The 10,518-nt window shown below is 46.7% G+C and overlaps 1 protein-coding gene across 4 annotated transcripts; it reads left to right on the forward strand.

Annotated features, from left to right (window-relative positions):
- The first annotated feature begins 769 nt into the window (after positions 1-769).
- On the forward strand, positions 770-9,481 carry LOC111965144 (bromodomain-containing protein 3). Of its 4 annotated transcripts, none has more exons than XM_023989155.3 (12): positions 770-916; positions 2,629-2,920; positions 3,135-3,272; positions 3,436-3,586; positions 3,797-3,954; positions 4,118-4,627; positions 4,838-4,966; positions 5,309-5,557; positions 5,971-6,224; positions 6,764-7,095; positions 7,372-7,497; positions 7,594-9,481. In XM_023989155.3, exons 1-12 carry the CDS (start codon positions 885-887, stop codon positions 7,719-7,721), a joined length of 2,499 nt encoding a protein of 832 aa, XP_023844923.1. In that variant the 5' UTR covers positions 770-884; the 3' UTR covers positions 7,722-9,481. The 4 variants fall into 4 exon arrangements, with proteins under 4 accessions (XP_023844923.1, XP_023844928.1, XP_023844926.1 ...); XM_023989160.2 differs by having other exon boundaries at positions 5,309-5,545; XM_023989158.3 differs by having other exon boundaries at positions 2,632-2,920.
- Positions 9,482-10,518: the final 1,037 nt, after the last annotated feature.

Consider the following 10,518-nt stretch of genomic DNA (forward strand, 5'->3'; position numbering starts at 1 on the left):
GCGGGATGGAGCACCATGCCTCGGGCCCAGGCAAGCGCATGCGGAAGCCCTCGCTGCTGTATGAAGGCTTNCAGCCATCTGTCTCTGGGTGTGTGAGAAACCCTGCTTAGAAAGAAGTTAGTTATAACAATGTAATAGCAATATGCTTGTGTTATTTTCAAATGGTATTTATTACAATCATCATGTTATGGCTGAACTGCTCCACACTCCCACTGATGTGACAGATAGCATAATTTCCACTTCAAATAAAAAACCTGAGTTATGCTCCAACCTAGTGACCGAATAAAACCTACAACTGAGGCTGATACAGCCAATGATGTGTGTATATATAAACCATTGGATACAGCTGATATAACCCACAAGAAAAAGTAGGTGCCTAAAAGGCTGGTGATTTTCTGGCTATTTTAGCTAGCTACCGTTAGATACTTGGGGCTAAACATTGGGAAATAGTACGCAGTCATGACATGAGGAAGACCTACCACCGGTAATAATTTTTTGTATTTAGAATTCGGTGTAGCTCGTAATAAGCATTCGGTTTCGTAAACGTAAAGATGGTAACGGTTATATAAACAAATCATTTGTGTTGTTTTTATCTAACTAGCTAGATTAGCCGCCAAACTACAGGAACAGGATGTTTTTCTTGCAGGGTGTGGCATGTTAAATTACAGACAGCGTGGATAGCCAAACATAATCTATCACCTATGCGGAGTAGCCAATCGGGAGAAACCCGACAGGAAATGCACGGAAACGCCACGTGATATGTTTATAAAGCGGCAGGCGGAAGCTTTTCGGCGCCATTTCATTGTAGAACAGTTCGGCTTTTATTTAGTGGAAACATAACAGTGGACAAATTTGGAACATAAAAAGAATCCGGATCCATCCTGATGGAATCGGCCGTTAACCCGCCCCTTGACAGGTACCTTTAGGAACATTGTACCTTCAGGCTCGGGTCGGAACTGATTTTGCAGCCGTGACAATTAACACGAATCGGGACTGAATGGCTAAACCTAGTTAGCTAGTATTCACTGTCGGTGCATCAGCTAGCTAACTAGTCTACTCAACTTGGACACCAAAAAATTAAAATATTCATTTGGCTAGTAAGATGTAAATATAGAGATGTTTTTGTTTTGTTCCGAACACCCCCTTAGTTAGTTATGCAGTGAGGGTGGATATTGACATACTGTGGGTCAGCCTACTCAATAACTTAGTGCTGGGGGATTGTTTAAAATTGGCTGTGGTGATGAAACGCTTCATTGAGCGGCACTGCGCCACCGCCATTTTCCTGCTATWAAWCTTATGACAGAGAAATAAACAGAGCTAGGGCCGCAGATGTGCAATTTATTTGTTTCCTGGCTAAATAGCTTGGTAGCTAACTGGATTCAGTTGTTTACAAACGATGCGATGGTTCCAAGCTAGCTAGTTAAGTTAGCGCTTGTCACATAAACAAGCTAGTAACAAGAGGAGCTGATTGGATAGTTGTGCAAGGGTTTAAGTCACAGGAGTTTGAAGATTTTGACTGACGATCCTGAGGGTCTGTTTTGGCGTCGGTGTGTTTACAAACACTCATAAAAGGCGGGGCGACGACACTGACCCCACGCAATGACTATAAGCGCAGAAGCCTCGCCTCTCTGCCGGCTGAAATGATTGCCACAGTTAAGAATGAAAGCATATCACAATCTAACTAGCTAATGCCTTTGATCATTGCCTATTACTGGTTAACACCCACAAATCAAAGTTAATTCAACGAAAATACTTGGGAGGTTAGGCTAAGTATAACAAACACGCATAGAGAGGGCAGTAAACGGGTCAACATACTATCTATCCGTCTTTTTCCGGGTTATCAAGGAATAATATGACTAATGTGTTGACAGACACCCTGCAGTTCTTTCCCTTTTCTTCAAAGGGGTTAACTTAACAAAGCCATGTTGTGTTGGTGTGCAAGTCCTGAGATGAAAAATCAGTTCATGAGCATTGCCTACTTTTGTGTCAGTGGGATGGCATGTGCTTGCTGTGAGCCCTGGGGTGACTGGGATAAAAATCATCAAAATCTGTACCACACAGTGCATAAGATGGAAGCGAATAGAGGGAGAACCTGCATGTTATCACTATTCTACCACTGAATGGAAGTTTAACTGCTTTAAGTGTTGTACAGTACTGATGTTTAGTACAGTAGTGCTTCAATGCTGCCCCAGGGATTTTCCCATCCAGTGATCTGGGTTGCCAGGGCTGTGCCAAAAGTGGCAGCCTATTGATAGAATCCTCATTGCATTGGTGAGGGAGCAGATGGCGAAGGGACTGTGTTGGCGAAGGGTTCCTTCCTAATGCTTTCCTGCTTGAATTGTATAGCCTGCACATTAACGTTTGTTGTCATGAAGTTTGGCTTCCTGTGCTTTCAATGCACAATAAGTTGACACTGACTGTAGGGCAATGATGAAATATCGCAAATATCAAGCACATTGTAGCTTACTACTTTTGAAATGCTAGGGCTGAGGGATAATTGTAGCATATGAATAAGTTTTCTGCCCAAATGTATCTCCCCTAATACATCCCTTTCTGTCTTCCCACGGCCTGTCCTGTCTATCCCACTACTTCAACCTTTCCCACCCTCTGTTCCTCTCTCCTGGTCAGCAGCTCTCTGGGAGTGGTGGGGCTGTCTGGCGGCGGGATGGAGCACCATGCCTCGGGCCCAGGCAAGCGCATGCGGAAGCCCTCGCTGCTGTATGAAGGCTTTGAGAGCCCCCAGTTGCCGTACGCGCCGCCTCCTCCCCCGGTCCAGCCCCCCGTCAGGGACCCCGGCCGGCAGGGCTGCATTACCAACCAGCTGCAGTTCCTCCAGAAGGCTATGATCAAGACTCTGTGGAGGCACCATTTTGCCTGGCCCTTCCATGAGCCAGTGGATGCCTTCAGACTCAACCTCCCAGTGAGTTACACGGTTTGTCTATAAACAAGTGTAGAGATTAGTGGTCACCAACACTGGTCCTAGAAAGCCATAGGGGTTGCAAGCTTTTGTTAYAACCCACCACCATGTAGGCCTACACCTATGAGTGTTTGTCCATAGTTGACATCCTTGTCACACCACCATTCAACAGTCATTACTCTCTTTTTCTTTATTCTGTTCTTTCTTGCTCTACTAGGATTATCACAAGATCATCAAGCAGCCCATGGACATGGGAACCATCAAGAAGCGGTTGGAGAACAACTACTACCGCAGTGCCAGTGAGTGCATGCAGGACTTCAACACCATGTTCACCAACTGCTACATCTACAACAAGGTATGGCCATAATATTTACATGTGTAGGTCAGGCTAATGCATCAATGACAACGAACCGAATATGTTTATCACAAGGTCTTACCATATTCACAGCAACTGTAGATGTACCGGTGTTAACTGGATGTTGATTATAAAGTGCCTGTGGCCTCTTCTCCTCTCCCAGCCCACAGATGACATAGTGCTGATGGCCCAGTCCCTGGAGAAGGTGTTCCTGCAGAAGGTGGCCCAGATGCCCCAGGAGGAGATTGAGCTGCCCCCTCCTGCCCCCAGGGGCAAATCGGGCAAGCCTGGCAAAGGAGGCCGCAAGTCCAACGGTGAGTCACTCTGGAGAATGTGGTGGGGAAAAGAACGCAAGGGCAATGTTCAACGAAGAGTTGGTGAATGTACTGTGTATGTTTGGTTAAATATGAGTTGGAACAACCTGTTTAACGTGTAGTGCACTGTACATTTTTGGCCATAATATTCTTGGTAGTATTACCAGTATGTGTGTGTTCTTGTCTGATTTTTCTCTGTCCATCTTTCAGCGTCGAAAGCTCACCAGGTCCCTGCGGTATCCCAGTCAGCATACTCCCCCTCCTCCTCTGACACGGGTGACTCCGACACCACCCCCCAGACCATGCTGCCCAAGAGTCTGCCCCCCACACAGCTGTTGAGCCTTCCCCCCACACTGCCCACCGCCAAGGTACCACACCTCACTTCACTAAGACCTGAATAGGAACTTGCTATAGTACTGTACATTGTATTGATGCTACACACTTGTTGCYGCCTTCACACTGTATATAGGCTACAGAACCTCCATTGACAAACAGAATACCATACTGTAACTTCTCTCTCTCTCTGTGCAGAAGAAGGGAGTGAAGCGGAAGGCGGACACCACCACTCCCTCCACTATGATGACCATGCCCCTGGCCGTAGGAGGGGGTCGGATTGTGGGCCTGGGGAAAGGAGGCCACGGGCAAGGCCTGAGCCACGACCCCTCCACCCTCTCCCTCACCTCCCTGGGGGACATGGACCCCCCTCCCAACCTGGTTAGAGGACCCATGGGCCCAGGAGGCCCCGTTCTGCTCCAGCCCATGATGGCCGGAGGCGGGAAGACCTTGGCTCGGCGCGGGGGCAGTGGACGCCCCATCAAGCCCCCCAAAAAGGATCTGCCGGACTCTGTGCAGCCCAAGGCGCCGCGGCGGGCCAAGTTGAGCCAACAGCTGCGTTACTGTAACAGTGTACTGAAGGATCTGCTGTCCAAGAAACACGCGGCCTACGCCTGGCCCTTCTACAAGCCCGTGGACGCCTCGGCCCTGGGCCTGCACGACTATCACGACATCATCAAGTGCCCCATGGACCTCAGCAACATCAAGGTCAGCTTGCAAGATAGAGATGTCGCACTGCCGTGACTCAATGTGGCTGGAATACACAGTTCATAGATTATTACCTCATATCTTCTCAGATTTGTTTTGCGTGGATATCTGGCACAGTATGAAACGAAGGAGGCTTATCCCTGTCTGGAGTCCTCTCCTTTATCAGTTGGAGTTTAAAACTGTCTCTTTTCTCTCCTATCKTTCTCTCAGAGGAGGATGGACAGTCGGGAGTACTGGGATTCGCAGCAGTTTTCCGCTGACGTCCGACTCATGTTCTCCAACTGCTACAAATACAACCCCCCCGACCATGACGTAGTGGGCATGGCCCGCAAGCTGCAGGTGAGCTCGGTTCCGTCACCACAACTCACCCTGGAACCCTTAGTTCACCTTTGTTGCCAGACCTCTATGTCTACTGCATGCTGTGGGTTTTACTTGCAATGACTGCGGTATGTGGTCGTCTTACCTACCGTGGCTGAACGCACTGACTGCAAGGCACTCTGGATAAGTCTACTTAATGACTAATATGTCAATCATTTGGTCTCCATTTCTCTGTTCTGTCCCTACAACTTTGTCTTTCGTGATAACTGTTATTATTGTGTAACAAAACAAAAAGGGACATGATCCACAATGGAGTTAAAAACAAGCTCTCACTCACTCCGTTTTGTCCGTCTGTCCATCCAGGACGTGTTTGAGTTCCGCTTCGCCAAGATGCCCGACGAGCCCGTCCAGCAGGCTCCTCCCAAGTCCCGTGGCATGGGCGGCGGCATGGGCACTCACGCTCACGGCGGCGGTGACTCCTCGTCTTCGTCGTCGTCCTCCTCCTCGTCGGAGAGCGAACCCAGCAGCGAGAGCGAKAGCAGCCCCAGCTCGGACAGCGAGGAGGAGCGAGCACACCGCCTGGCCGAGTTACAGGACCAGGTGTGTACACAGGTAGACTCAACCCCCCCGTTCACCTAACACACTGCACCACACACCTAACAGGCCTGCTTTCATCTACACATCACAAGCATAGACTGTATCAAGAGTTTAGACTTCTGTCCAACACAGGTTTTTCTAATATTCTGACAAATCCATGCTTGTATACATATTTTCACTCATTTGGTGTACATGTTTATACAAGTACTCTGTCTGTTCAAACATGCATGTACATAAGCCTGCCATTTGCTGTATTTTCTCACTATTACACTAAGGTAGGCCGTCATTGTAAATAAGGATTTGTTACCAACTGACTTGCCTAGTTAAATAAATAAAAATATCACAGTATTCCTTCATGACCTAGCCATATAAGTGAAGTGTGTTTGTCCAGTTGAACACTCCACCTCTGGTCTGYCCCCCGGTCACAGCTCCGAGCCGTACACGAGCAGCTGGCAGCCCTCTCCCAGGGGCCAATTGTCAAGAACAAGAAGAAGAGAGATAAGAAAGACAAGAAGGAGAAAAAGAAGAAGAAGAAGCCGGAGAAGCGAAGCCGAGGACGGCCCAGCGCGGAGGTAGGGGGTGAGGACTGGGAGATGCCGATGAGGACGCCGAAGAGTAAATCCAGGAGCTCAGCTCCCGCCTCCTCACAGGGCAAGAGAGGCCCCGGCAAGAAGGGCAACAAGTAAGCACACACTGACCTCAAACACRACCTTTCTCTTTGCTTTTACTCAACTTTTCCATCTGTGATCCATGTCCTCTATTTCTCCTACCTTGCTTGTTTCCGTCTCTCATTTTGTAGACTTTCACATTGCTTCCTCTTTCCACCTTTTCTGTTTCCTCGCTTTGCTTTTTWAAAGTTTCTTACACCATTTTATACTTCCACTCTTTCATCACATTCCAATTTCCAACTTGACCTGTTTGTCTCTCTAGAAACTGCAGTGGGGTCGCAGAGTACAGATTATTGTATGGGACCATATATCAAGTTCATTTTGATAAGAGATGAAAATGTAATTAATTGAAGGTGATTTGTTGATGTAAAAATGTAAATGTACCRAAATGTAGGTTATTATATTTTGGGTGGGGTCACGAGAAATTGTGACAAATTATAATTGGGTCCCCACAAGTTCAGGCATGAAAAAATGGTCTCCCTGCTGGAAAAGTTTGCATACAACTTCTTTAGTACTACTCCACGGTGTCTAACCGCCCCCCCCCCCCTCTTAGAAACACCAAGAAGTCCCAGGCTGCTACCATGCCCTACTACGCCTCGCCTACCTTCTCCATGCTACCCCACTACGACTCCGAGGAGGAGGAGGAGGAGACGACGTCTCCCATGTCGTACGACGAGAAGCGCCAGCTGAGCCTGGACATCAACAAGCTGCCCGGCGAAAAGCTGGGCCGYGTCGTCCACATCATCCAGTCCCGCGAGCCCTCGCTGCGCGACACCAACCCYGAGGAGATCGAAATCGACTTTGAGACGCTCAAGCCGTCAACGCTGCGGGAGCTGGAGCGCTACGTCATGATGTGCCTGAGGAAGAAGCCCCGTAAGCCMTATGGTGAGCGGGAACMGATAGTGATAGCTAATGCTAGCTGTGGTTAGCTAGTATGGTGTGAAAGGGAATGCATCATGTTGTCACTGCAGACACTTGCTAATGCCATGTTATGCTACAAAGAACTGATGCTACGAACTGGTGCTGTGGTGAAAAAATGCTACATGCTAGCGCTCTGGTTGACTAATACCATACAAAAKGAACCAGTCTTTCACTATGGAATGTTTTTATATGTATGTGTGGGCTGAGTATGTAACCTGTCCTCCTGTCTGTGTCTAACAGTGAAGAAAGGGGGCCCCGGCAAGTCCAGAGAAGAACTGACCCTGGAGAAGAAGAGGGAGCTGGAGAGGAGGCTGCAGGATGTCAGCGGACARCTCAACTCTGGCAAGAAACCCCAGAAACCAAAGGGTGAGAACCACAGACACACGGAGCTGCTTTTGCACATGTAGCATTTAGCATTGAGATAAATGCTAATCCTATTCCCACTTTGTATCTCTCTCGCAGCGGAGAAGCTCAGCGGCGTGGAGCCCCATGCCCAGCCCTCCCGCCTCAGCGGCAGCAGCTCCAGCTCAGACTCTTCCTCCTCCTCGTCATCCTCCTCCTCTGACACCAGTGAATCAGACTCGGKTTGATGAGACAGTGGGAGAGGGAGGGAACCCCCCGTAGAGCTCAGGGACATGCAGCAGCCCCAGGACGAGGTCTCCTGGGACGGTCAAGGGAGGGAGAAGTGTGCCCCTCCCTCGAAAGGCACCCCAGCACGAACACTCCAAGATGAATGATGATGGTGGGATTTGTRTGCAGGGTGGAGGACACGTGAAGGTCACTAAGGATACTCAAGACCAGAAACATAGAGTTCAGCCAGGTTTAAGAACAGCTGCCATGTTAGMGCCTTTATTCTCRATGTTGGTAATGTAACAATACGAGAGCCCCTCTGACCGTTCTCAATGAAATGACCATTCAGGATAATGTATATCCAARTCTTTACTGTGTTGTGGTGTCAACAAATTGCATATCTGCTTTCGCTGGACATCTTCATAGGTTTTGAAACTATCAGAAATAAACAGCACAGCGGAGAAGCGTCTATCACTTAGCAACAGCTATGGAGGAGGAAGTGGCGTCTATCACTTAGCAACAGCTATGGAGGAGGAAGTGGCTCTCAGAAYGTTCAGACAGAAACCGCATTGGCCCAACTCTTTGATTCTGCTCAAGACCCCCCAACACAAATGCATTGTTATCCCTCTCCTCCCTGTGTAAATACTTGTACAATTTATCTACGTTTCTTTTATAAAGAAGAATTTTATGGCGATCCCCCAAAGAGGGAGACTGCGGAGTAGTGAAAGGATGTGAGATGTGCCCAGCCCCACGTTGGACACTTCTTGATGTGCACTCATAGATTGATAAGAACTGAATGGGTATAAGCAGTATGGCAGAAACCCCACTTGCCCTCCCAGAAGCTATGGGGAGTGAGTATTGTAATGCTTACACTTATCTGTTCTTTCACTACGAGGCCGYCACTGTCTAGTGGTTGATTTTCAGATCAGATTTTCAGACGTATGTATTTTCTGTCAAGTCTTATAGCTGCAGTCACGAGTCAGTACATTTTTGTTGTTGCTGTCTGTGTTTCATTTTACATCTGTTCTTACTGCTAACAGACCTACATTCAGCTGGACATAAAGTTCAGAGGCAAAAGGAGAGTTTTATTTCCATTCCATATGTTACTCTTAAGAGATCTAACTACTGAAACTGTTTTCCTTGACAGTGAGATTTGTCCTACATGTATGACACCTTACCATTTAAGAAACAGTCCATGTGTCATTTCTCAGGAAAGGAGTAGGTTTCTGTATGGTGACACTGCAGTCTTACAATCACAGCAGTCATAGAAGCTGATTGGTCTTCAGTTCTAAGCAATTCCGTTAACTCTGTGCTTAAAGGAAAATTCCAATCAATCATTTGGTATTTGTTTCATTAGTCCACTGTTGATGCAGTTCCAMAATGTTTTGCATGTCAGCCATCAACATTTCAACATCATCATGTATACAGGAGCAGACATCCTAAGTTGAAGTTTGGACCAAGAGATACACCAGATGAGATGTACAGAAGCTAGGCTGTTAGATATCTAAGGAAATTGTGTGTGTGTATATATATATATATAGTACACATATATATATATAGTACTGTATTTCAGTGGTCAAATGATCATGTTTCTTTCCACCAGAGAGTCTTTTTCCCCCAGTCTTTTCTTTTATACTCTATATTTATCCTCCTCTTAGTCATGCTTTATTAGTCCAGAACATGTCCTGAACATTGTTTTGCCTCCTGGTTGACTGGATTRCTGCCTCAGGAGCATGCCACTCATTTGAAAACTGTATATATTAAAATGAGACCTCTTTTATATTTGTTTGTGATAATGTATATGCAGTACACCCCTATTATTTATACAGTGCCTATGGAAAGTATTCTGACCCCTTGACCTTTAACACATTTTTCTTACATTACAGCCTTATTCTAAAATTGATGAGGAAAACAAACAATTTAATCAATCTACACACAAAAACCAATAATGACAAAGCGGTTTTTAGAAATGTTTGCCAATTTATAATAATTTAAAAAAATCACATTTACATAAATGTTCAGATCCTTTATTCAGTGCTTTGTTGAAGCACCTTTGGCAGCGACTCCAGCCTCGAGTCTTATTGGGTATGACGCTACAATTCTTCTCCGCAGATCCTCTCAAGCTCTGTCAGGTTAGATGGGGAACATCGCTGCACAGCTATTTTCAGGTCTCCAGAGATGTTTGATCGGGTTCAAGTCCAGACTATGGCTGGGCCACTCAGGGACATTCAGAGACTTGTCCCGAAGCTACTCCTGCGTTGTCTTGGCTGTGTGCTTAGGGTTGTTGTCCTGTTGGAAGGTGAACCTTCGACCCCCGTCTGAGGTCCTGAGAGCTCTGGAGCAGGTTTTCATCAAGGAACTCTGTACTTTGATCTGTTAGTCTTTGCCTCAATCCTGACTAGTCTGCCATTCCTTGTCAYAGAAAAACATCCCCACAGCATGATGCTGCCACCATGCTTTACCGTAGGGATGGTGCCATGTTTCCTCCAGACGTGACGCTTGGCATTCAGGCCAAAGAATTCAATATTRTTTCATCAGACCAGAGAATCTGGTTTCTTATGGTCTGAGAGTCTTTAGATGCCTTTTGGAAAACTCCAAATGGGCTGTTATGTACAGTTGAAGTCGGAAGTTTACGTACACTCAGGTTGGAGTCATTAAAACTCGTTTTTCAACCACCCCACAAATTTCATTGTTAAGCAAACTATATTGGGCAAGTCGGTTAGGACATCTACTTTGTGCATGACACAAGGAATTTTCCAACAATTGTTTACAGACAGATTATTTCACTACTATAATCACTTTCACCATTCCGTGGGT

Source organism: Salvelinus sp. IW2-2015, linkage group LG6.1 (genome assembly GCF_002910315.2).
Source record: "Salvelinus sp. IW2-2015 linkage group LG6.1, ASM291031v2, whole genome shotgun sequence".
Classification (NCBI taxonomy): domain Eukaryota; kingdom Metazoa; phylum Chordata; class Actinopteri; order Salmoniformes; family Salmonidae; genus Salvelinus; species Salvelinus sp. IW2-2015.